The sequence below is a fragment of the Brachyistius frenatus genome, unplaced genomic scaffold, assembly GCF_029030835.1.
Source record: "Brachyistius frenatus isolate BFR_SWC_R1_liver_20210118 unplaced genomic scaffold, ASM2903083v1 Contig_97, whole genome shotgun sequence".
NCBI classification, from domain to species: domain Eukaryota; kingdom Metazoa; phylum Chordata; class Actinopteri; family Embiotocidae; genus Brachyistius; species Brachyistius frenatus.
Window position 1 is genome coordinate 422,621 of NW_027210696.1, and position 26,919 is coordinate 449,539.

Genomic DNA, 26,919 nt, shown 5'->3' on the forward strand with positions numbered 1-26,919 from the left:
CTTTGGTGGTAGATGTCAGTCACTCAAGAGTGCACAACACTGAAACAAACTGGTCGATTCACATAAATAGGTCATGCTTACATACACAACATTTATTGTGGAGGGACTATTTTGTCCAACGGTCTTGCTTTCAGATGCAAATGTTTAATTTTGAAGCAAACATCCTGTACCTATATTTCCTATTGGGCCTTGTTAATTAGGAGCAGGGACATCAACTGTGTTACAAACCACACACAACAAATTGAAATCCAATGCAATCACCGAATCTAATACAGTTAAGTGTTTCAACATTCAGAGAGACTGTTCACAATCTGGAATTTTAGGCAAAACACACTCAGATTCGAAGCATTTATCACTACAAAAGAATAACCGCTGCATGGTCGCAATGTTCAGCCAAGATTGGAAACCAAACACTGCCTGAGGACGAGGGGAAATGGGAGAGCAGGTCCTTAAATAGTGCCTAAACCTGTGTTTCTTCATTTCTTACACATCTGCTAACAGTCAGCGTGTCTTGTCCGCTGCGCACTGCTAATTTGCCCCCGCGTGATTCACGCTGAACTGGAGACACACAGGGGAGAAAAGGTGGTCGGTAAAATGAAAGAGGATAGGGGGGTGGGAGGGCTGCTCTGGGGCAGCAGGTACATTTCATCCCACATGTGTCTTTGTCAGACCTCATACATGTAATTAACGTGCTGATGGTGAGCATGGCATAGAGTAGGCGGCCTGGGTCTTCAGATTCCACCTGAGGGATTTACCACACACACACACACACACACACACACACACACACACACACACACACACACACACACACACACACACACACACACACACACACACACACACACACACACACACACACACACACACACACTGACATGCTCTCTAGATTTTTGCCACCAGCGACTACATTTGTATTGCTCCATTCCTCTTAGCGAGGGGCACTGCACCGAACAAGTGTCAGAACATACTGTAAGTGTTCAACCACAACCAGCTGACCTTTTACCCCCTGTCTCCGATGACTGATCTCATATCTCACTTATTTGGCCAGTTTCGTGACCAGAGAGTGATTGAGCTAACGAGGAAGCGTTACAAATCTCACAAGCTCAGAGCAAAGTAATATTAATATTGAACGGCATTTTCAAGCACTGGAAGTTCAGAAAATGTATAAAAATGACTGGATTTTTGATGATCATAGGTTTCACTCTTCCCGCCACCTGTGTTCAAATAACAATAATGTTAGCTTGGAGCAATAGCTCACACAATCCCTGTTTTAGACTTAATTATTCATTTCAAACTCATCTCCAGCTAGCACTGCAAAATGTATAATCCATACTACTTCCTTCTTCTCAGCTATGAATTTATCTAGTTTTTTTTTTCTTCTATTTAGTTTTTGGTGCAAAACATGGCACATCTGAGCACAACAGCTGATGATGACAGTCTGCCTCTCTGTTTTCCTCTAGTTACATTACATAATGCGAGTTTCTGTGAGATTTCAAGTCCCTGGAATCACTATTGAATCAACTAGTATGTCCGTCCTTATGATTTTAGACAAATCTGTTGTCCCTGGTCTCCCATGTTATAAAAGTAGTTAAGATTTGAAAAATTCTCTAGTGTGCACCAGGCATCAGTCCAAACAACTGTCGATCAGGGGAATAATGTGAAACCAGATGCAGGAATGTCCTCGCGAATGGTAAATAAAATACATTATTGCTGCATCATGCTACCAGTGGTCAGAAATTCCAAAGGTTACCTTTTAAAAAAAAAACTCCTTTTCAATGCCATTGACACAAAATATTGTCTATTACAGAAAGAGATTTAGCAAAACACTTGATCCCATGCAAAGAATGTCATATACTTCCTGACCTTGGTGAATGCACATGCCCCCAACAAACCTCACACCTCATGTTACCAGTTAATATATGTCAGGCTCCACTCTAAACACAGAGAAAATCCACAAATCAAGCCCCAATCTGGGCTGGAATGGAATGTGTCACATTGAGGCTGTTCACCTGGACCGATTTTTCCATGGTTACGCCTGCCAATCACACTGAGGACACACACACACACACACACACACACACACACACACACACACACACACACACACACACACACACACACACACACACACACACACACACACACACACACACGCATTGATAACACATAGATGCGAGAAAAGAAGCTAAGGTAGTGACAACAGACAAGTATGTGGTCATGTTTATGGGTTTGAAAAAGACTGTGGCATTTCCTGATAATCCTTACCAAGAGTGTGTTTGGCGTTCTTTCCAAACCTCAGTTTGTTTAGCGCCGTCTTTCCCTCTCTCACAATTTTGCAAGTATATTTTAAGGTTCATTTTTGGCTAATACTGTTCCCAGAGTGGGTGGTAAGGACAGGTGCCAAAAATTGTGGACAATAACAAGGAAGTATTTAAAGCCTATTTAAACCTCGTCAGTGATTAACAACTTAATTTGATATGATCTGTATTTTCCTTTTGCAGCAAACAAAACACATTTGGACATTTGATTTGAACCTGGCAAAAACGTGAAAATTTAGCGACAAGTACAGTTTGATTAAAGCATGAAGAAAAAGAGTGTCTCATCGCAGGAAAAAAAAAAACACCGTTAAATTTTGCCAAACACTCATTCAGCCAGCAAACACTGAAGCCTTTTTTTGTGTGTTTTTTACAGAATGTCAGCACTCCTTAACAAAACCTTCATGACCTTAATGCCCTGCACCGCAATGTTTTATGATGACGGAAAATCTGTGACATCTCTCACTGCTTACAGGAACTGTATTTTTTCACTGCACGAAAAGAAAACAACTGATGCCAATTAGAAATGTTGCATCTAATGTAAACCACATTATAGTTACTGGATTCAGGGAGGTTTTATCAGACTTGGGTTGTTGGCCCCGGGGAGCGCCATGACCTTAAGAGCATCACTGAGTTGCAATACTGTTCTAAAAATAGTATTTGATTGTACAAGTCTACGCAAATGGATGAACTTTAGTGGGGTTCACTAATGACGTGCTGATCAGTGAAGTTCCACTCACGGGTCATGTTGTTGATGCAGCATCAATCTCATGTGTCACTTCCTGCAATTAGTGGAACAAACCCAAAAAGCCACTCTCAGACTTTAACCTATCCACCAATGAGTCATACAATTCCTGCTTTAAAGCTTTTAGATTTGAGATACGCTCTTCCAAGGGGAACATAACACTAATGGTGTTCTTCAGAAATACGTGAAGAAGAATCGCAGAGGAATAAAACAAAAAACGACCCATCACAGTGGTGCAGTGGTTAGCATTGGCGCCTCCCAGGGAAAAGGTTCTGTGTTCAAATCTGGGCCTGTAGGCCTTTCTGTGTGGAGTTTGCATGTTCTCCCTGTGCCTGCGTGGGTTCTCTCCGGTTACTCCGGCTTCCTCCCACCATCCAAAACACATGCTGGCTGGCGACCTGTCCAGGGTGTACCCTGCCTTCACCCAAAGTGAGCTGGGATAGGCTCCAGCCCCCTGTGACCATGCTCAGGATAAGGTTAGGTAGTTACTTTATTAATCCCCGAGGGGAAATTAAAGCGGGTATTAGATAATGGATGGATGGACCCATCACTCAAATTGAAATATTTCTATTGTATCAGTCATTGTTGTTTTACATCAATGTCTACAGAACAACTGAATCAAGATGTTGACTGACAAGTCAGAGTGGACTTTTCTGATCAGAGAAGTTTTCAACTCTCATTTTAGTCCAATAATCTAAACCATTCATTTGGATGCATAAAAAGGAGGAACATTCTCTACAGTATCAATTGTATTCAATTGTAAATCCTCACACTTTTGTTGTACTGGTCAGTTAGTTTGATAAACCAGAAAAAAAAAATTAGGACTGTTTAGTAAATAGGTTAAAAAAGGAACTTAAAGTTTGACTTTATCTTCTTTTCCAAACAAAAGTTTTAAATAAAATTGTGTCACACGCTGAAGAAAAACCCTCAATTGGGTTTAGTCAGTGTTTTTTGACATTGAAAAGAGATGTATAATCTGTTCCTGTTTTTTTTTTCCTGGGTCTGTAACTTCTTAAGCAAGGCATGTTAAAGGGTATGACCTTGTCCCTATTTACAGGAGTATCTCGTTACAACCTCCCTTGCTATAGAGCACACATACTAAGGCCTCCCAGCCTGACACATCTCCAAGAAAAACAAACATTTTTATACTCACCCCTCCAAACTGTGGCCATCCTGATCCTTAGATTACCATCAGATAAAAACAAATACCAGCTAGTAAAGCATAAATTATGTACAACTGCTCTCTATCTCTGGTGTTAGCATCTGACTTTCAACTGCTGCTCCGGGCAGGAGATAGCAAAGCTGTCTGTGTCAATAATGTTACAACAGGCATCACAAAAGTGGAAACACAGGGATCAGACCTTTGTCAGAACTCTAGAGGGGCACTCTCTGCCATGCTCTTGTCTTCTTACATACAGTTAAGCTTTTCATTTGTAGGAAGCTTCTGTTGTGCTTCCCACTCCGTGAGTCATATAAAAAAATGCATGCGTGCGTGTTTTGTAGCTGTTTTTACCTCAGGATGGAGGAGGAGGAACTCAGAAAACAGGAAATAACTAGTTCATGGATTTTCTTTAAATTAGCATGTGGGTATTTTCCTAGTTGGCCATTTCTACTGTACAATTACTGCGACTCATGTTTGTCCAAGTGTGTTTGCATGCTGAAACAAATTGCTTGAAATTACTTAATTAACTAAGATTAGATATTATTCGATCAAAATTTTACTTGATATAATGTCGCAAAATAAAATGGTAAAAATTAGCAATCATTTTGATGCTGTTGACATTTACACTTTTACATTTCAATCCTGGGCAGCCAGCAAATTCAACATATCAGTAACCTCACACCTGGAAATCTTGGAAATCCGTCTGTCCACTAGAGGAGTCAAGTTTGGTCTCACCAAGGTGTGAAAAGTGTGTTTGACCAGGGTCAAAGCAGGTGGTCGGTCATGTGACCGAGGTGACGAAGTACAAACAGTGTCAAAGTCCACATAGGATGAGGTGAGAGGGGTTGAATGGAACAATCACAGGGCTTTCACCTGGCAGACTACCGTTTGAGTCCATGACAAAGCAAAGGCCCACGTGGATATCTTTTCCATCACTGGGTGGTGGTCAGATATACAACAGGCTTGAAACTCTCAACCAGAGAAGGTAATGGAACAGTGTTCAGCCTGGTGTTAAGTTTCACTTTTTTCAGTGATTTATATAATAGGGCAGTGAAAAAAAAAACTATTACAATGTGCAGGGCTAATTGAAAAAGCAGCAGTCACCCACACCTTCACTTCATGCACTAATACAGACCCAATGAAGCACAGACGCAGACGCTCGTTCCTTTTCCAGCAGCTGTCTCTTTCAGCAGGAAGGATGACATTTTTGGTTTGCTCCTAGTGGAGCCAAAGCAACTGGCCAGATGTGAGTAAAAAGGACAATCTCAGATCATAACAATACAACACTTTTATTGTGAATATATTGTATTTGCACAATAATCAACACCATAATATAAACATTTTTCTTCTCTTTGATTTTCGCTTTTATACAGTAAATAGTATTAGTGTACAAATGTATACAAAATTGATTCAGGCTAGTGAAGTTCCACAAAAGAGTATTTCATGTACGGTATTAAAGCACAATCAGATATCGGAGGGACACGCACATGCCTGCACATAGACACGGGACCCCCGGGGTAAAACACAAGTCAACACGGGACTTTGATACACAGCATAACCTGATCACTCAACACCAGCATGTCACCAAGAAGGTGAGGTGGAGAGAACTCAGCTTTTATTGTTAAAAGAGCTTTAGTAAAAAAAAAAAATAACAGGAAAACTTAATGTGTGATCTTGATGAATCAAGATGAACTAAGGCAATGCAGAATTACCAACGATAGTAGTGTGTTGTCAAGAGTTCTCTCCAGCTGGCCCCGATGCTGATCTTAGGCATAGACAGTGTTCAAACACAGAACAAGCTCATCCCATGACATTGCAGCATTTCGACGCCGAGCCTTCAGCGTCTGCTTTACAGCATTTATAGAGCAACACAAAGAGGAAACAAGCATAAGGAGGAGAACAGCAAGGAGAACAAAACAAAGAAACAGTCATTTTGATATGCTGATCTCATTCACAAGTCATCTTGGCTCCTGAGTCTGGTGATCCAGAAAGGGAACAGAAACAGGATTAATAAAGCGAGGTGTTGGAACGCAAGCTCAAATCTGGTTTAGGTTTCTTTTGACTAGGGAGGAAAATAATGTCCCTCTCCCATAATCAGAGTCACGGGTTGGTTCTACTGTTGTCCGGGCCACATAGATTAGAACAACTGCAGCAGATTTGGCCCATTTCATAACATATTACTGCAAGGGCTACCCTCTCTGGTATGCTGCAGCAAGCATTCGCATAGAAGCGTACACGGTGAGAATGCAACTTGGATGCATTGCTTCATTCAGATAACAGACTGTTTGAGCTACTTTGTAGGCACTGGGAATTTGATGCATCAAATTGAAGACAACCAAAGCTGTCAATCCAAGTACAAAATATTTTTGGAAATAGTAATATCCTAATAGATTTTCTCATTGGGTGCACCCTGACCTCAGTTATTTCTCTGTGAGCTCTCTAAGGTATCTACTGTATCTATCCATCGCCGTAACTTGAATACACACTTGTACACCCACGTCGGAGGAATCTCTTAAAATAAACTAGCCTGCAGATTCTCTGTTGTAGGTTTGTATCTGTGGTCCTCAGTGCTGTGTGGAGCTTTGGTGTCAAAGTGTCGGTGTTGTCTTTCGCTCTCTATTGAGCACATGCTGCTACAATACAACACCTAGCTAGTCACGAAATGCTTGATTTTGAGTACAAAAAATGAAATAGATAGATAGGTAAAGTACATTTAGAAACACTCAACCCAAAGGGATATTCTTAATAGTTGCACTGGTTGCCAAAAGAAACAATCATTACAGCATAATGATTCATACTCAATATATAATAAGCAACAAACAATATTGACAACGACACAAATCAATGCTGTCAGTGGACATACAGTCTTTGAATGATATTTAGTTGGCATAGTGGGATAACTCTTCAACCTCCATGAAATATAGTGAGAAACAAATGAGGCAGAATTAAAGGGTTTGGTTAGCTCTTACTCTTGCACCATAGGATAGTATAAGGAGTATATCATGGAAATGAGTGCAGCTGAGCACAATTAATGTGTCTCTATTTCTGAAAATGATGATGAGGAAATGAATGAGCACCCTTTGGCATTGGAAAATGGAAATGCTGATACTTGTCATTGGAAAAAAACGTCTCGTTGCAAATATTCTGCAGACATCCTGCATGGCGTAACTGGAGTGTCTTCAGGCCTACTGTGAAATGACATGATGGTCAGTGTGTGAGTGTGTGCGTAAGTGTGTGTAAGGGTCATGAGTGTTGTAAAGATGTGATGAGCCACAGCAGCAGCAGTTGGAGACCGAGCACTGGCCAAAGACTCGGGCTTAGATGGGTCCCTCCTCCACAATCAGAATCATCTTCCTGTGGGACAAATCAGTTATCAGAAAATTACATAAAGTCTTCTGTGACATTCAGTGGCTCTACTACTGCTAGCACTGTCATTGCTACCTCTGGAGATGGTCGTGTAGCACCAAGACTGCTCGTGTGGATCTGTCCAAAGGTGACAAGATCTGCCAACCAGCACAGCATAAGCTCACAAATTAGCTAATTAGATCTCATTGGTTCAATCTGTCCAAAAACTGAAATGTAGATATGAAAATGTATGGTTTTATTGAGAGTATGTGCTTTATTATGCGAGGAGCCGGGCTAGCTGTTTCTCTTTGTCTTGTCTCTGTGCTAAACTATTTGACAGCTGGCGCTAGTTTCATCTCTGTACTGAGCAATGACAGCAGTATCAATCTTTTCATTTAACTCTCAGCAAGAAAGCAAACAAGTGCGTTTCCCAAAATGAATTATTCATCTGAAGGTAATGCTCGGTTGCTAGTTTGAAAGTGTTGTAGGCCTCATTCTGCTTTATGTGCATGTGTGTGTATGCACATGCACCTGCCTGCTTCAGCGTGTGACTGTTTTTTTACTTGATGGGAGTATTCAGGATATCCCTGCATGCCAAGGGTATAGGAGAGAGAGGTGGGAGTCTTCTGTATTCAAAGGGCAGGAAAGCCATGTGAAGCTTCCTCTGTTTACTCCAGTGACAAAATGGACTGGCCTGGACACAAACTCTCTTCCTATGAGGAGCTGAGCCAAAAGTAATGGGACAGCTGGAGAGAGGAAAAGGCACACGGCCTACTTATACTCTGTTCATCTACTTCCTCAGCCATTCCTCCCCTCCCTTTTGCTTCCCAGCATGGCCTCTACATAATATAAACATGCAGCCGCATGAATTGGTGGCCTGTTATGCATATGATCTACGCCTTTACAACACAATGAAAGGCAGCGTTCACAAAGATATGGGAAATATTTTTTCCAAATATTTAGACGTCTTCTAAATTGTTCAAAGTTGGGTGGTGAAGCAGTGATCTCACATATGATTTATCCACTTTTCTCTTTTGTTTTACCTGTTTAGCTCAAAAGTCACAGTACATGAACTTTCTGAACTTTAGATTATTTCAAGGGAACCTCCATTATCTGCAGTTGCCTCTGAATTTTTCATTGAAATACCTGAAACCTTAAAGATTTCCAAATGTGGTTTTCATAGCATTCAGCAATGCTAAAATCAGTAATGATAAATACATTTGCACATGGTTTTCTTTTGCTATTATTGAATGGCGATGCAATTATATGAATTGATTTAGCACTTGTAACTGCCAAGTAAAATGATGCTCTGTCTGCTGGGGTAAAAAACAAACTCACTCAAAAACAATAAAAAGTAAACAAACAACAACATGATGCAAAAATGCCAAAGAAAGATGCTGCATTCTGTTGGTGAGAGAGGCATGCAAATAAGAAACAAATGCCAACTATTTACTAGTGTGTTATTTACTCATTCTGGGGAGCTATTTCCATCTCAAATTATTGTAATGTTGAAGAAAATAATCTAAAATTGTGAATCCAATTGAAAATATAGACATGCATTTATCGTAATGTTCATATTTAAATGTGTGTTTGTTAGAGTCAGTAAGGTGAATCATGTTTAGTGTCTGTTACAGTCTAAACCGTGTTACTGGGATTGGTGGAGTTTATATGGTTGTAAAACAGGCTGAATGAATAATGACTAAGATATTACCCATGAAATATTACATATTGAAAAATATGTAACCGTAAGCATCGTCATGCCATTGTAGTTTCTGATTTCCATTGTCCTTGCCGAGAACATTGCAATAGCCTAGGGGTTGTAAAGATAAACATTTTTATATGAGAGTAAAGGAGCCTTTTGAAGCTGTTTAATGATACTGACCCTGAAGTCAGAAGCAGAAACAACAAGAAAGGTGCAGGGCTCAGTGCAGGACCTCTGCTGGTTGGGCACAAGGGCACATCCTGCCAGACAAGAGCAGCAGCCAATGGGATGCAAGAACCATGAAACAAGAATGAAAGATGATGAGTGTAAGATGACACAAAGCAAAGGGAAATAAAATGCAAATTGGTGAGCATTCAAAAGGCATGAAATTAAAAACAATTGTAAACTGATGAATGAAAAGAAACTGAATGAATAAATCAAGTATAAAGCAGAGTGCGGGAGCAGGCAGCCAACAGACGCAGAAAGCAAAGTGCTGATGAAAACCAGGCAGAGATGGACAGAGGCAAACTGTGCAGTCTCACTAATAGAACCTGTTTCCAGCAATATTCTCTGCACAAAGCCACATGTGGGGTTAAGTCTTACGTTTTCATTGTTGTCAAAACACACATCCGGCCCTTTGCGATATCTGGGGCTCTGAGCCAGCTCACATGGATCTGGACCTTCAGCTGAATAGACACTCAGGAAAATAACTTTTACTGTCAGCAGTGCACATTTAATAATTTTTTCGCAATTAAAGCATGTGCTGACTTTTCATTTCTCTTTGCCAAAAACCTTTATGTAGGTTCACCTCGATGATTTATTTATTCCAGATTATTCATAATTTTCTACTAACATCTTCGGGAGATTAAAATAAAAATAATTAGTGTAAAAGTTAATGGAGCAGCAGTGTTATGGAGCCTGTGGTTGCAAGTCGTTTTGCCATTTTGTCCCTGATAACATAAATACCGTATTCTTATCAATTGGAAAATGTTGTGCGTCAGTGCTTGTGTGGCTTTAGTGTTAACATTATTAGCAAGTAGAGGCCCCTTTTGTGACCCCACCGTGACTTCTGATGATGACACCTTTACTGGTACATCAGCAGGAGGTGACATTCAAGACACATCTGTCAAACACATATCCTGAGCATATATACACATACATTGTACATGCGCACACATCCAGGCTCTTCACCTTAATTCAACCTGATAGTATCCTGTAGTCCAGATGAAGTTAAACAAAGAAATCTAATCTAGGAGTAACATGAGACCACCTTTCATATGCTGTGCATCTGGTTTACTGTTCACCCGTGAACATTCAGAGGGGACCTACTGCAAACTCCTTAGGTGTGCGTCCTTGTATTGACAGTTTAAAGCTCCAGAGTCATACAGGTGATGGATGGAGGATTGGAGAGCAAAGAGGAAGCGAAGCTCTGCATTTGATTTTTTTTTTTTTTACGAGTTGAGTGAAAGGATACAGGGTTGTTCGGCCTGTCGTAGCGGTCTGGGGTCACATGACAAACAGGTTGCCTTAGCATCAGTGATCAGAAACACTAAGTTGGTGTTCGGCAGCTTCTCGGCACGGTACATCCTAGAGAACACACAGGACAACCAATAAACATAAATACAGTCTGTTTCAAATGTACCTGTGGTGTGAGGAAATCAGGCAGCTCCAATTTACATGCAGTTATAAATCCCCCACGATAAACATTTTAATTTACATATAGAGTATATACTGCATACACAGGTAGGTATGTGGACAGTCGTGCACCTACAGCATATATACATTCAAACCACTTCCCTCCTCCTGGGATTGGCTTTTTATGGTAGTCATTAAAGTTTCTGTGTCTACAGTTGTTAACTTTGGGGAGCGAAGCATCAGACACGTGGGACTCATAACACCCGGTAATTACAGCCATATTTAACCCCGTCAGACAGCCCGAATTGACTCAAAAGGAGGTTAGAGCAAAGTAAATGTGCAGTGGTCTGTGAATGTATCTATTAGTGAGTTTGAATTATAGCCAGAGAGTGGAGGACGAGAAACAGATTAAAAGAGTTTTTGTGTTTCCCTTCGCAATTCCGGTCACTGACAGATCAAGGTTATCTGCGTTGGATCAGAGCTCATCACAAAACAGCTGCCTGAAATCTGGCCGCAAAAACAGAAAGCGGCCGGGAAACTAGCGCTTTTCTGGACCAATCCCCACAGACCACTAAACACACGGAAGTCCAGAGAGAAGTAAAAGGTGGAAGACTTTAGCAACATAACATGTACAGTATGAGTGGAAATGGCCACTGAAGCGAGGGCATATACAGATTTGTACGCATTCAATTCATTCATATAAACAACAATACCTGGAACAGTTTCCACAGTCCAGGACACCTGAGTAGGATCTTTCATCGTTGTCAAAGAAGTACTGAGTCTGCTCTGTGATACAGCTTTCCTTAAACATGGCATCTGGTATGTCTTCATCTGCAGAGTCCGCTGGAAATAAGAAACAGGTTTACAGAAAAGGATTAGTGAGTAAGCGGAGGGATTAAAACTGAGGAGATGGATAGCCAAATACAATTTTCCCTGAGGCTGATGGTTATACCCAGCAGTCACAGCTCACTGTATATTGCTCACCTGCCTCTAGAAAGTTGGGAAACATGAGACCGAAGAAGAGCTGCTGGAGAATCGACCTAGACACAAAAACACAAAATGAGTCACGCGTGAGTCAACAAACCTTCAGGACATCTTTAATTTATTTACAATGAGCAACCAGGGGCTGTTTAGTAAAAGCAACACATCTGTCTGAGGTTAGAGTCACTGGTGATGTAAATGTCATGGGAAGAATCAACCATTCGATTTTCAAATACTGGCTATATTGCAGTTGGACAGCCATGCAGAAAAGTGTTGCAGGATAATGTTGTGTAACTGCCTTTGTCCCACACCGACCCAGCCGGCTTCATCCTGCAACAACATGCAAGTCCACTCCCGTACAAACTCCTACCCTAAAGTACCACTGTACTCCCACTCTAAAATGCAGACACAAATAAATAAATAAAAAAAACATTGAAACACGCAACCCGACAACACTCACCAGGCAGCAGTGGAGGCCCACCAGCCGATACTGAGCAAGTCTGCAATGGTAGGCTGGAGATGGACAGGAAAAGAAATTCAAGTCATGAATTGTGCTATATTTTTTACTATTTGGCCATTTTATGTTGTTAGGAATCTACAAATAGAAAAAGAAATACAACACACATTCAGAATACCGCAAATGCACGATAATCTTTGAGTGATGCTGCGTTCAAATAGAACTCGTGAGCTCGTGGTTACAACATGGGAAGTCGAGGGCAACGGCAATGTGGACGACTTCTAGAAGCCATACAGGCTAACATATTAGTACGGTAACAGGCGGGTTACACTATGCAGGAAATGCAAAGGCACGGAGGGACAAGACGAGGCCGTTGGGAAGATCAACATTTTCCTCAGACGTAGGCTATTATCTAGGTTATGAAGACAAACTCTACAGGACTAAACTTACAACATATTAGTTTAACATCCAATGAAAAATGAACTTCCATGGCCTCTGCCATTTCTGTTAACATTAACAAACATGTCACTACTCGTGAACTTGAGGCTTTTAGAAAATTTGGAGTACCGACGCCGTGAGTACTATATAAGGTGGCTGTTCATATGGACTCTCCGAGTTTATGCAGTAAATACAACTCCATTTAAACGCAGTCACTGTGACTGCTTTCTGACAGCTTGTGTGAGTGAGTTCTCTAACCACGTAGACAGAACGCGGTCCTGCTGCTGCCTTGCTGTCTTTCTCTGGGTCGCAGACTGACTGGTAGTCATAGGTCTTGTTGAAGGAGTACAGGGACGTGTTGACCAGGTTGATCATCAGCACTGGATCCACCTCACCAAAGAACTGACCTATCTAGATGAGTTGACACACACACACACACACACACACACACACACACACACACACACACACACACACACACACACACACACACACACACACACACACACACACACACACACACACACACACACACACACGTAGAGTCAGTAAAACCGGTGTAAAACTCTGCTTGTAAAAAAACAAAGCCTGCAGCTGTGTCCCATTTTCTCTGAAAGGGCTTTATAGTTTTTAACAATTCAAATTTGCATCATTTCAATACAGTTAGCGCTGGATTACTTCTTTTAAAATATAAATGCATTGTACTATGCAAACGTTTTTGGCCAATCACAATGAGCACAAACCATTTTGTTAATTTTCTTTTTTATCAACTCAAGGATTAAACTCAAGGCTTTTCGTAAAATCCTTGAGGTTAATCATTTTCTTTGCTTCATAATTTCAGTCACTATAATGATTTCAACACAGGCGACACAGGATTACTTCTTTGAAATAATAGATAGGTTCAACTAAGCAAAGGTTTGATGCACTAAAAGTAAAGAGAGGTTGTTTCCATCATATTCTCCGAGGTAAACCTTGCACATAGTCTTTCAAGGTACTCGGCAGGCAAGTTGTTCCCAGAATTTTAAGAACTTGCCAAAGTTCTGCTGCAGATTTAAATGGCCTCAGTGTCTTCTCTCTCTTCATGTTATCCCATAGTGAGTCCATGATATTTAGTTCTGTGGGGGGCATACCATCTGTTGGAGGACTTCTTGTTTTTTCTTGTGGCTGAGGATAGTTCTTTATGACTCTAGCTGATGTTTGGGTCTGTTCTGCTGCAGAATGAATTTTGGAACCAATCCGATGCCTCTCTGATGCTGTTGTGGGAAGTACCTACAGTTTTTGCACAGTACTGTACTTCCAGTGAATTATTCCCATGTGGTTTGTTAGCTGGCTGAATCATCTTTTTCAAAACAATGAAAGCTTCGAAAAAGAAGCTGAAAATCTCAAATGTAATAGTTTTAACTTTTTACAGTCATAATTATAGAAATGGTATGAAAATCTGGTTTTGGTTTTAAGGGAACTCTGTTACCCTTGTGTAGTGAAGTGTGTTACTGCTCTGTCCTTTGACCCTCTTAACAAGCACTGGTTCAGTGGACAATGGTGGCTTGCTCCAGTGTCACCTGTCATGATGATGTTATGTTGGAGTCATTGTCACAACAGTTTATGTGCTACGCAGTTTCTCGTTGCATTAAAAGACCAGTTTAAAGGTGAACCCAGGCCTGGTCCTGCTGTATGAGCAGTCAGATGATTAGTCTTCTTTAAAGGGCCTCTTTCATGAGTATACATTGGCTGAGCATATTAGGAGTGTACACATTTTTTGATAAGATTATATCCAAAGATAATAAGTAAAGAGGAGTGGCTTAACCTTGATACAAAGCTCTGGCCAGGATTGTAGATCTGCTGGAACAATACATAGCTATTGTTCTTCAGCAGCACAAAGACAGAAAAAAAAGGTTCTGCGTGGTCCCGACGGACACCAACTGTATCACGGTGTGAAAAATATATCGGAAAGGGCTTATTCAAATGCTAGAAAATGATATGTCTGAGATTGTGATTATAGAATGGATCAAAGACAGCAGATGTCCTGTCTTGACTGACATGCAATGTTTCCAAACCTAATGTATATCCCACCACCGTCAGACAGGGACCGAAGGCAGCCCTAACGAGTGGAGTTAACACCACAGAGCAGACTTCTTTACAATCACAGGGGACACACTTCAGAACAACTTCAATGACTGACTAAAACCCATCAGAGCCTTCCCTTTGATCCTCCTCCAGCGGCTAGTGCTTTACTTTCCCAGAGACATGGGTGTACTGCTGTCATACAGGAGTACAGCTCAGAGCAAACAGGCCATTCTCATAACTTAGCTGAGTCATAAGTCCTCTATTTGACCTCTATAAGAGATTGATGAATCACTGTGACAAATGCAAAAGGAGCGAGGTATGTGGAGAGGATGAAAAAAGAAACCTGGAGAAGAAATAAGAAATACGACTGCTGGCAAAGTCTTTGATTTCACCTTTTCTGATTGTGTGAGTGCAGATGTTTTATTGAATGATGACAACCTTTACTGACCATTTGTAGACGAGGAAAAAAGAGTGACGCATACATGGTCACAATAATGTAAAGATAATCACTGATAATAACTCACCAGGGTAATATACTCATCTTGATTGGACATGAGAAGAAATCCTCCATCATCCAGGATCACACAGTCTATATGCTGCAGGACAGAAAAATAAACAAATCTAAAATCCAATGAATAAAGTGTTAAATTATTTTTAAATAGCCTGTCAGTTTTTAAACAGTGGTACTATTGGGCTTAAATACATAAATACACGAAAGGAAAAAGATAAAATAAGAGTCCAAAATGAGTCTGTGGGTGAGCAAAAAAGCATATAAATAATGATAAACAATATAACTGAAATGAAAAAGTACTCCGTTCAGATTAAATATACTGCTATATATATTTTTTTTTTATTCTTCATAGCTGTACCTTGTCATTCCTCAGACATCCACAAATCTCATCCTTGCACTAAAAGGTAAAAAATAAGAAATTAGCGTCACCAATAGATAAAGGTGTGAGCGATATTGTATACAGTACAAATAAACGTCATGAACTTACATTCAGTTTCAGTGTAGCATTTATGAAACTGTTCATCCAGAATGAGACATTGAGTTTTACTCCGACCACTACAGAACAAACCACAAAACAGGCAAAGGTCTTTTTTTTTTTATTATTGGTTTTGCATCACAAGAGGCAATCAATCCGGTGTCAGCGACACTGACCTGCTGGTTTGAGGGTGACTTCATCGATGATGAGGTCTACTGCTTTACTCACCAGAATACCTGAGTCAGACACAGGCTCCTTGCCCTCTGCTGTGATTTAACATGGAAACACAAGGGAAGACAAACGGTTATCATGGTAATTTAACTGAAATCCTGTCAGCAGAGAACATTTCTGAATGTGCATTACAACTTAAACGGTAATAATCGCTATTCTTTGTGGAAAATTCCAGGCATTTTTAGCTGCTGTAATTTATGAGAGTGGAGTCTGCGAGGGCCAGTACATGTGTTAATCCAGTCAAATGTACTGGAGCTGTAAGCATGGCCTCATGATGTTTGCCTGTCCTGATGTCTGTTAGAGAGATCAGTGGAGATGACAGGAAGTATACAGGGAGGGAGGGTGGGGATGAGCACTGAAAGACACAGCAGGAAGAGGAGAAGGATAAAGAGAGTGATATCAGAAGCCAGAGAGTCTAATCTTTGCCAGTGAGGTTGGGATGACGTCCAAAGGCAGAGAACACAATGGGCTCAGTGCCAGACCACACCGAAGATCCTCACGCACAGCAAAGTACACACAAATTCAAGCCTTTCAGAAAACTTACTGTTGAAAGATGGAGCTGTGAAAATATAAATTTCATTGTCCAGGGTCCTCTTGTAGAAGCTGGACTCATACGTCTCAGGATTCTCAGTCCACTCTTCCCCAGCACTAAAAAAAACATTAGAATTGTTATGTCAGATTACATATGGACAATTACAGCCATAAAACACCAAGCAAATGTGTTTGATCTATCCAAACTAATTATATTTTAATCTATAACCAAATGTAAATCCTAAAACTGTCACCATTGCAGTTGATATATGACAATGGCTAAAGTTTATTAAATTCCATGCTATATCAAGAGAAGAAATAATCACCCATTTTTAGTTAGACTGTTATATTTTCTCAAAGTGGAACCCTGAAATGTTTTTCAGGCAGTTGTAGCAGTGGGGAAATTGAGAACAATCAGCTATAGGATTTGTGGATTTGACCCATGTCCTGCATTGGCCTGGCAAGCTCCGTCAGTTCAGCTCGTAGAGTCTAATCCTCCATGTTCTGGATAATAACCCGGTGGAGCAGGTGAGAGAAGCAGCCAAAAGGGCTGAGCCTTAGAGTATTAGAGTCCGTATCCATTTTCATCTCACACATTTACACCAGGAAAAGCTTGCCATGCTGTTTCAAAAGAGCAGTGCTAACGCTTGCAGTGAAACTGAGAAGAGAGAAGAAATACCTTCTTGGATACACTCTTGTGATTCCTCCATCTGTGGCTACAAACCTGGCTACAATCCCATCCCTGAGAACATGGAGAACAAAAGCCAATCAAGCATCAAAGTCAATCAAAATCATGATTATTGAAAAAAAAAAGTGTTTTTGAACTGTAAGACTAAGGTGCAGACACAACAGAAATTGTCGTATGCCCACTTGCTTGTCTCTACATGTCCTAATGTTAAACAGATACCTTTTAGTGTGTGTAAATGTGTAAAGATGACTTCAGACAAGTGGGCATACCACACACTGATGTAATTATTTGATTTTCCTCTCACGACAGCACATCTTGGCAGAGCTCATATGGTTGGGTGTGATGTGCATTTTGTGCTTTGCTTTCATCACGTTTCACTCGTAATATCTGATCAAATCATTCATAGCAGAGAGGAAAGAAATAAAACTCTGGCTCAGTGAGTCATTAACTGTGCATGAAGTAAGAATCAACTAGTTCAGAGCAATAGCATACACACGCAACACAGAATTCCATACAAGAACAAATATTTATTTTTGGTAAAGACAGGGCTGGGTATCTGATACCTTTACTTCGGTACCGGTTCCTGAAAGATATTTTATTCTAAATCCATTATATAAAATCCACTTAAAGAAAAACAAAATAGCATTACGCATAACTGTATAAATCTTGAGTTTTCATGGACTTCAGAGGGCATGAGTGTAACCACGTTTTTCTGTTTTTACCAATTTACCAATGCTCCCTAAAAGCCTCACACGCTAGTTATTGCTAGACACTACAATTTGTCGATGTTCCCTAAACGCCTCACACGAAAGCTATTGCTAGATGACATTTAGGGAACATTTAGGTGTCCACTTACATTGGCTGCTCGTTCCAAAGTTTAACCAGTTCAGCAGTCAAACCTGCATCCAGTATCAATCGACTTACAAGAGACACATTACCTGTGGATTAAAGATAAAATGGCATTTACATAATACAGACATTACAACACTAAAGTAACAGAGCTTGGCAAGGGAATTCTGGTAATGGAACAATGGCAGTTCATTATTTACAAACCTGGGCAGGAAAAATAAATAATTTGTGATTTTGCCTTCCAAATCTATTACTGCTTAAGTGCCACTGACCAATGCACTGAACCCAGCACTCATATATGTCTATTGTACTGTAAAAATACCAGGTAGACTTGTGATCCAGTGTACAAAGGTAAAAGTTAGCATCTGAAAAACAGCAGGTATATTCAGCCAAATCTTTTCTCCACATACATTAAGGGAAAAAAATGATCTCATGGCACCTGTCAGGAAATCATCCAGCAGTGAAACCTAAGTGGCCCTTATCATTTAGACAGCAGAAAGTACTTCGTGAAGGATTGGCTGTTGTAGCTTTAGGAGGTAGATGATGCGAAGGTATGGTGAATGAGCCTCATTATCAAGAATAGTACTTCTCAAAACGAAATTATGTGAGCATATTTCCTTCAAAGTATCTACAGAGTTTGAACAAAGTGCCTCTTGAGTGTTGTTTTAAATCATGTCCATAACTTTTTTACAAAGACTCAACATACTGCATAAACAGCAGAAAGAAGAAAAGCTTTAAAGCCAAAGTACGTGAGTTGACCTCGGGTTAAAATGGATCAAGAATATGTCGATCCATTAGCCGGATGATGGTGGTAAGCAATACTTAGGGTGAGATCCATTAGATGATGACGAATCAAACATCATGAGTCACTGTGTAGCATGACAGCATCAGGCTTCTAAGAAGCTTAGTCGATCAGTGTGATGTCACCCTGCTTAGACCACACTAATCCAATGACCAAAGTCGTGCTCTGACCTTGAGATGCTGGCCATCGTCACAGGTATCAGATTTTAGTTTGTTTTTTTTACCAAGAATAACTCTAAAACATAACATGCACGTACATACTCACCAACATTTACTAATTACTACACAAAAGGCTGGGTATCATTCAAAAATGTCCAACCTCAGTATCAGCGATACCGGTTTTAGGAACGATACTTTTTCATACCCTTTTTATAAAATCCATTTTCAGGAAAGAATAATTAAATCACAGAAGGAATCTTTAGTTTTCATGCAGTTTAGAGGGGGGAGAGTGTAATTCAGGTTATTTTCTGTAGCTACAATTAACAGATGCCCCCTAAACACGCCACATGCAAACAGTCGCTATAGTCGCGACAATTTATCAATGTTCCCTAAATGCCACACATTTAAACTATCGCTAGATGCTACAATTTACTCGTGTTCCCTCAACGCATCACATACTTTCAGTAGTTGCTAGCTGGCTGGCAGCACACAGACAAGCCTCTAGTTACTGCGTATGCAATTCAGAAAGATATGTGGCCAAAAAGCTGTTTGAAAAGAGTGAAATTCGTCATTGTAACGGACGGTTTTCTTAAGTTGAAATCAAAAGATTTTATGGGCAGGACTCCAAAGTAGAGCCTATATATGTTAAATGCTGTGGTTCACTGACGCTAATGAAATTTACTCTTGTGTAAATGGAGCTAAAGTTAAAACAAAAACGTGTTAGGGTGATAATAGCCTCGGTATTGAAATTTGGTAGTGAATGATAAGACATTTTTTTGAAAGTAGATAGTTAAACAATACTGTCAGTACCATAAACGTATCAAAGTTTGGTGCCCAGCCCTGACTACAAATGCAACACACTGTGAATTAGGTGAAATTGTGCGGGTCAGCGGTATTACAATAACTCATTGAAATACAAATAGTGCAGGAATCTCACACAGCCAGTGCAAATGTGTCAAGTGAATAACGGTGAGGAAGATGCATGACTCACATGCATCTGGAGTGTTTCTATCAATGTACTGGCTGAAGTCGAGGAGAAACTGGGTGTTGTTGAGTGACAACTTCAGTTCTTTGCAGTACTCCCTGAAGAAACAGTGTTGATCAGTTGGAATCTCTGGCCTTTGTTTGTTCGTGTATAGCACAACTGGGTTGCACAGTGATGTGAGGACCACTCACCTTGGAGCAACGTAGGTGTAACCGAACTCATCAAACCTCTCCTGCTGTATGGTGTCCATGGCTTTTAGAAAACACAGAATGCCTGGTTATGGCTCTTAATTTCTTAGATATTGCAGAATAAAAAACAAATATTTGGAATAAGTACTTAATGTGTAATGACATGACAAGCAGACATTTTAGGAAATGCTGTTGGTTCACGCATGGACACAATAGTGCACATTCCATCACAGGCTCCCACGTCCGTATGCACATACAGACACATAGAATACTGGACAGATATGAGGTGATGGATTAAGGTAGAGACTGTGAATGGAGTTTGGAGGCTTGAGAGAATAACTGACTGAGAAATACTTGCCTTCTTGCCCTGTGGTGACCCCAGCGAGAAAGAGTCGGGGAGAGGCGAAAGTAGTAAAGACAAAGGGTGATAAAAAGGCATTTATCATCTGACAAATGATGTCATAGAGGACTTGGGGAAATATGCTGAAATTTATGAATATTTCCCACAGTAGGTAATAAAATGCAGCAGTGAAAGAATATTAGCTGTAATAGATCAACCTAGAATATGTATGTATATATATATATGAAAAAGAAGATTTAGTGCACTATGTGGAAAAGCAAAACATAAATGAATGAAAGGGAACAAGTGCATAAACATAGAAGAAAACAACACTTAAACATGCAGAAGTGTGAGAGAATATTCCTTCCAAGGCTTTGCTTGCCCCGACTCTGGATTTCATTTAAAACACTGTCTGGTAACTCTTATCTCATAAATGACATGACAGGCATCAACGGCCATCATTCACTGGTCTCTTAAAATGAAGACATTTTGGACATTGCCTTTAAAATATATTGACTCGTGCGGTGCAGTCTGCGAAAACAATTACTGAGCACTGAGTTTCCTTAGGGTCATGGAAATCTGGTGCAGGATGAAACAATGCCCGTCATATAAAACGTAATAAGCAGATTCATTGTCGCTTTGTCTCTATAGGCCGTGGAGGGTGTCTCTAAGTCCGATAGCTTTCCACACCAGTCATTCTTTCTTGCTCTTTACTTATCTGTCATCATTTCCTCAACCTGTTTTAGGTCATTTATTCAACAAATACACCATTTCTCCTATCGATGAAAACAAATCTTTGTTCATCAATCACACCTTTAGGCTAGGGATCCTCCCTAATGTATCCTAAAGGACAAGTGGCTGCAGACAGCACCTACTGCAGGAAAGATGGTATGATGGATTGAGGTTTTGGTGGTCTGGCTCCAATGTGAAACTCTATATGGCTGAACAGGGAACTTTAGAGTCCCAAACTCCCTATCGGAGTAGTCTGTGGCAGCAAGGCATGGTGTGTTACTTTCTTTAACAGGCCCGTAAACGTTCTGACAGCCTTTATGGCACAGTGACAGACTTGTTATGGCCGGGGGGGAGTGATACAGAGGCTGAGATGCTCAGTCAAAATCTCATCTGTTGGAATAAGCGCACCATCAGTTGTTTATGCTTTGTGGCGTCACATCAAAGTTATGAAAAATTCACTGAAGCCAGATGGTTATGTGCTGAATCTGGTGTTTTTCTACTAATTATATCCTTTTGATCAAAGTGACCATCCACCCCTGCTTTTATCAAGTCAGCATTAGCATTCACACAGTGATCCATCCATCCCTTACACAAAATATGTTGTGAAATGTAGCCATGCAAATATCAAGAGAAAAAACATGTTTATGCAGTGGAGAGACATCAAATAGCAAGAAGACTACAGAGGACAAAAAACAGTGAGTACTTGCCCCAAGGAGAAGCTGTAAAGTTCAGATATTGAAGCAGGACAAGAGAGAAAAAGTTGCTTTAGAATCAGAATGCTAATAATTGCAAAGACAGAATGTTGAGTTTTGTCCTTGTGATGTATCAGCAGCAATTGAGTTGCTTCTGAGCTGTTCGACGAAGCAGCTGGATTGTATCATACGGCGAGACAGCCTTGGGAGCACAAACAGAGCAAAACTAAAGAAATAAATAAGCTGAAAAAGAAGATGCATGGAGAGGAAGGGGAGAGGAAGAATAAAGGGCATGAGGTGAGGATAGGTTTACAGATTAGATAGAGAGAGAAAAACAGGTCGACAGACAGAGAAAACAATCCAGAGTTGAGTGCGTCTGCTTAACGTAGCTGAACTTGAAGACAGGAATAAAGATCGAATTGGCGACAGAAATATATTTAAAAGGGTAAAGAAAACCAGTTTGGTAAAGGAGGTGATAATGAGGAGATGAGGGAGGTTTTGTCTTCTCCTTAACCAGATGAAGGGCGTAAAGAAGAGTAGGGGAGCAAAATGCAGACAAGATCAAAAGAGCCAGTGCTTGGGCTGGGTATGGGAGAGGGAGAGCATGGGGAAGAGTCTGCGTGGGAGTGCAAGGGCGACTGACCAGTGGGTTACTCTACAAAAGAAAAGCGCCGTGGGGATTCGCTGTTCTGAGCAAAAAAACACAAAGGAGTGGCTGTGGTTTCAGCGAGGAGCTAGTAATACAAAGCAAGTGGAGATACTCAAGAGTACAACCCAAAGAAAGTATGCATGGGAGTTGGCTGGGAGACATCAACAAAATGAGATCTCATTGATTTGTTTATCACGAGTGTGTTTGTTATACTCACACATGGCTTGTTTCATATCGTCCCCCAGTTTAGCTTGAATGAAGTGTTCACTGTACTTCGGCAAAACGAGGGCCAGGCTGCAGAACAGACAATGATATTGACACTTTTGTGGTTCGTGATTAAATTGTTTTGGGAAACTGAAACTCATCTCCAGTGAGTTCCAACTGAAATATAATTCAATGCATGAAATGTTTTCCAAAAGACATGTTTTTAGTGATTTTTTTTTATTTTCGTTTTTTTGCGTGTTCACTGAAATGTAAAATCTCTTCAATGTATTACCCATTAAGCAAGCAGAGCCTGATGTTAGAAACAAGAGAGTGACCCCTGTTGGCTAAAGCAGTATCCTCCATCAATTGAAGCGCTCCCAGTAGTTACACTGAACTGATATTTACAGCTCGATAAACCATAAACAAACATACGTGGTTCTTTTGTAATAAGAATCATCTCACCTGTAATCTGTTCCATTGACTGGTGCCCACGTGTACGTCCTGATGCCTCTGTCTATGTACCTCTGCCAAAGAGGAAACACACAAAACTGGTATTCAGAACTGCTCTGGGAAATGCAATGTAACAAGCGTGTTTTTTTGTGACAAGAAAATTAGATTATAAAAAGTCTGGCCCATTGTCAGCCGCTTATTTATGTCGCCTCTCAATGCCTCTCCACAGATCGTGTAAGTGGATATAGTCAAACCTAACTTCAAAGCAAAAGGACTTTAATTATTGCAAGCAACAGCAAACAATCTTTCGTGTTGCGAAGGAACATAACTTTGAAAATGTGAGAGAGAGCAGAAGTAGAAAAATACGGATTATAGAATTTTAACCAATTCAATATTTACCCCGACGGCTGCCTTAAAATGTTGTTATGACAGAATCATTTTTATCATGTTAACAATAGTAGACTGTACACTGTAACAGGAGCCTTACTGTTTACTTCATACAACGGATATAGTTTTGCACTGAAAATATGCTGCAGTATAAGAGCCAGTCTGTCTATTTAACAACATCTGACAATAACTCCCACAACACGACAACAAATTTAAGGATCCTCAACATATTCTAGTGTAACATGTTCCAGTATTTTCCCTTACCTCATCTTGAGTTTTCACCAGAGTGTCAATCGTGCGTTCTCCTGTCTCACCGTTAATCATCATTCTCCTGATCTGCAGGGAGAAACAGAGACACACACAGTGCAGTTTCAGTGTCACTGGGTTTTATTCACTGAGTAGCAGTTCATTTGAAGACAGTCTGTGTCATAACAGCATACTAACAAGTTATTATCACTGTGTAAATCATTTGCAGGGACTTATCTTAGTGACTTCATGAGGAGACATTAGACATCTAGCACCTGGATGCCTGTCTGAATGTACGTGTGTGTGTGTGTATCCACAGATGTGTTTGTTTGTTGGCGAGATTAATCTGCATACTTTACCTCCACTTTAATGTCGTTCTCCAGCTCAGCATCCAGGAAGTCGAGGGTAACAGGTTCCTGAAATTTAGGATTCTGTGGAAAAGATCATATTTCTGTCTCAAGTGGAGCACAATTTACTAATACTACACACGAACCAATTCAATGATGCATAACAGGATCAAGTTTAGCAAAACAGAGACGAGCCTTTTACTTTAGGCTTGTGACTAGTTCGGCTGGAGACAGTTCTTATGTAAAAACCCTCTTTCATATCACTTCATTTAAATGTTATAAAATGCAGTGGACCATTTTATAGTTGTTATCCAGAAATGGGCTTTTACCATCAGTCAACCACACAGAGAAATATACCTCTGCATCCTAGTGCTGCCAATGCATTTTATACTGAAATGCACTGCTCAAATTTGTATGTAAAGACTATTACATACCTTGGGTCACGTGCAACCTGGCACTAATGCAAGGTAGATTAAGTCATATTAAAATCATATTGCCTGTAATTTTTCAGATTATCGTAATAACAACAACAAAGACATATTTTACATTTTGCATATGTCATGTTATATATCTTGAACACAGCCCGCTGTTAGTCAGGACAGCAATCACTAATCACAGTCACTTGCTCAAGGTTATTTTAACCTGGATAGTGCACAAAAAGTGCATTGCTGCATTTGATTTGTGATTGAGTTTGTTATAAATTGTTTAACTGAAATAGTTCTGACTCTGGAGTTTGTACGAGCAGTGGGTGGCAGGTCGACCACCGTAACTTTCAGAGCCAATACTGCAGTGACATTTTTCATGACCTCTGGTTTTGTTTTCAAATCATATGATTCATGATTGGCACAAAGCTCAACTTCTCATCATCCATAGCCTGAGGTATTTCTTCATATACAAGGCTGTTGTCACTCCATAATCAAAGAAAATGCAGCTCTGCATTGAACTTGGAACTGAAAACTGGAAATCATAACATTGCCCCTCATGTTTTATAATTTACATAGTTACATAGCTAGATACCCTTCACACTGTTTGAGAGTCGAGTATACTTAATACTTAAGTGTAATATGACTCAGTAACAGGGTGTAATACAGTCCCAGGTAACTAACGACCCCAAGATTGTATGATAGACTTCAGTTATTTGCACCACAATGTTCTTTTGTAGTTACTTCAGGAGCAATGACAATCATTTTCCTCCACACGAATCCAATCAAATCCAGAACATAAAAAACAGAGGGTACCATATGGCAGCGTTTTGACAACATACCTGACACCAGACACAGCTGAATCCGATTTGATACATAGTGACACTGAACTCTATTAATGTCCCCCTCTTAAAAACCCTATACGTCTGAGTGGCTTTATGGGGGTATAAAATGGTAGCAGTAATCTAGTGCTTCGCTACAAAACAGCAGTAGATGGAATCTGATACCAGTCTGTCCTCCACAGCGTTTTGTCACTCAAAGTGTGCGGTAATGTGGTGACAGCAGAGTAGTGTTGAAGTGATGTTTTTTTACATAGTTTCCTACATTTTGGCATGACGTATACAAGCAGACATTCAATGCATTTAGGATTAAAAAGATATGAGAGATATGTTTCTCTTTCTATAGAAAAGCTTACATTTTAAAATAAACTCCTAATAGATAAAGTGTGAGTCAGTACAAAGACAAGAAAGGCAATAAATGAAATAATCATCTACTGTAAAGAGCACGAGTTGAGTTCCTTACATGCGATGATGAGGGAAATGAAATGAAGCAGCAAAGGAGGATGATGAAGATGAAGCATCTCAACATGAAAATGAGAAAAGAAAGAATAAAAGATCAAGCAGTGCGACACTGGGTGATACAGCATGAAACATCAAACATACACTAAGACAGGAGAGAATATGAATAAAACAAAAAATGTGAACACTGGATAGTGTGAATAGCTTGGCAAAAAGAAAAAAAGAAGATCAAATGATGAATAAAGAGTGAGAAAAGAAGACCAACAAGGGATTTGTTGAGGTGAGTTGGGGTGTGAGATCAAAATCAAAACACAGGGAAGGTTTGTCTGATGAATATGAAATATGTGCAAACGTGATCAAATACGGAAAGAGCTGAGACATTGCTGAGAGAGAGACACAGAGAGAAGGGAAATGTTGTAAAGGTCGCCATCAGTATTCACGCACGCACACGCACACACACACACACACACACACACACACACTTGCTTGAATGCAACATTAAAATGAGATCATTCTCATGATGCCTTTCATGCCTTTGCATGTGTGCGTGTCTGTGTTGAAACAGTAAGGTTGCTCCAAGCTCATGTTGCTTTTAAGACTAATTTGAGAAGAAAGCTGAAGTCACGTTATTATATTAGTGCAATCTGCGAAGCATCATCTCAAAACAATGTCATGACAACCCTCTGTTCTCTCTTCTTTCCACTGTACTTTTTCTACAACATACCAAAAAAAAAAAATTGCATCAAGGAAACTTTTTTTTATTATACTCCAAAAGTATAAAAAACAAGTAATTTTGTTCTTCTTCTAGTAAGTCTAATCCTTGGTCTTAACGTTGCCATGTATATCCTTATTTTCATTACGTACTATTCAGATCATTCTGTTTGATT

General features: G+C 40.1%; 1 protein-coding gene across 1 annotated transcript in view; it reads right to left on the reverse strand.

Moving 5' to 3' along the window:
• Positions 1 to 5,505: 5,505 nt before the first annotated feature.
• Positions 5,506 to 26,919, reverse strand: part of LOC138628222 (voltage-dependent calcium channel subunit alpha-2/delta-1) — a 64,053-nt gene continuing 42,639 nt past the window's right edge. The window contains exons 19-38 of the mRNA XM_069711127.1: positions 24,325 to 24,396; positions 23,984 to 24,055; positions 23,345 to 23,406; positions 22,896 to 22,972; positions 20,269 to 20,329; positions 20,084 to 20,175; positions 18,140 to 18,221; positions 17,275 to 17,337; positions 16,609 to 16,712; positions 16,010 to 16,099; positions 15,846 to 15,913; positions 15,717 to 15,755; positions 15,372 to 15,443; positions 13,042 to 13,194; positions 12,349 to 12,401; positions 11,892 to 11,947; positions 11,621 to 11,750; positions 10,747 to 10,859; positions 9,876 to 9,958; positions 5,506 to 7,579 (exon numbers count right to left, since the gene is read on the reverse strand). Coding sequence (XP_069567228.1) covers positions 7,469 to 7,579; positions 9,876 to 9,958; positions 10,747 to 10,859; positions 11,621 to 11,750; positions 11,892 to 11,947; positions 12,349 to 12,401; positions 13,042 to 13,194; positions 15,372 to 15,443; positions 15,717 to 15,755; positions 15,846 to 15,913; positions 16,010 to 16,099; positions 16,609 to 16,712; positions 17,275 to 17,337; positions 18,140 to 18,221; positions 20,084 to 20,175; positions 20,269 to 20,329; positions 22,896 to 22,972; positions 23,345 to 23,406; positions 23,984 to 24,055; positions 24,325 to 24,396 — 1,653 coding nt within the window. The 3' untranslated portion in view covers positions 5,506 to 7,468. The remainder of the gene's footprint in view (positions 7,580 to 9,875; positions 9,959 to 10,746; positions 10,860 to 11,620; positions 11,751 to 11,891; positions 11,948 to 12,348; positions 12,402 to 13,041; positions 13,195 to 15,371; positions 15,444 to 15,716; positions 15,756 to 15,845; positions 15,914 to 16,009; positions 16,100 to 16,608; positions 16,713 to 17,274; positions 17,338 to 18,139; positions 18,222 to 20,083; positions 20,176 to 20,268; positions 20,330 to 22,895; positions 22,973 to 23,344; positions 23,407 to 23,983; positions 24,056 to 24,324; positions 24,397 to 26,919) is intronic.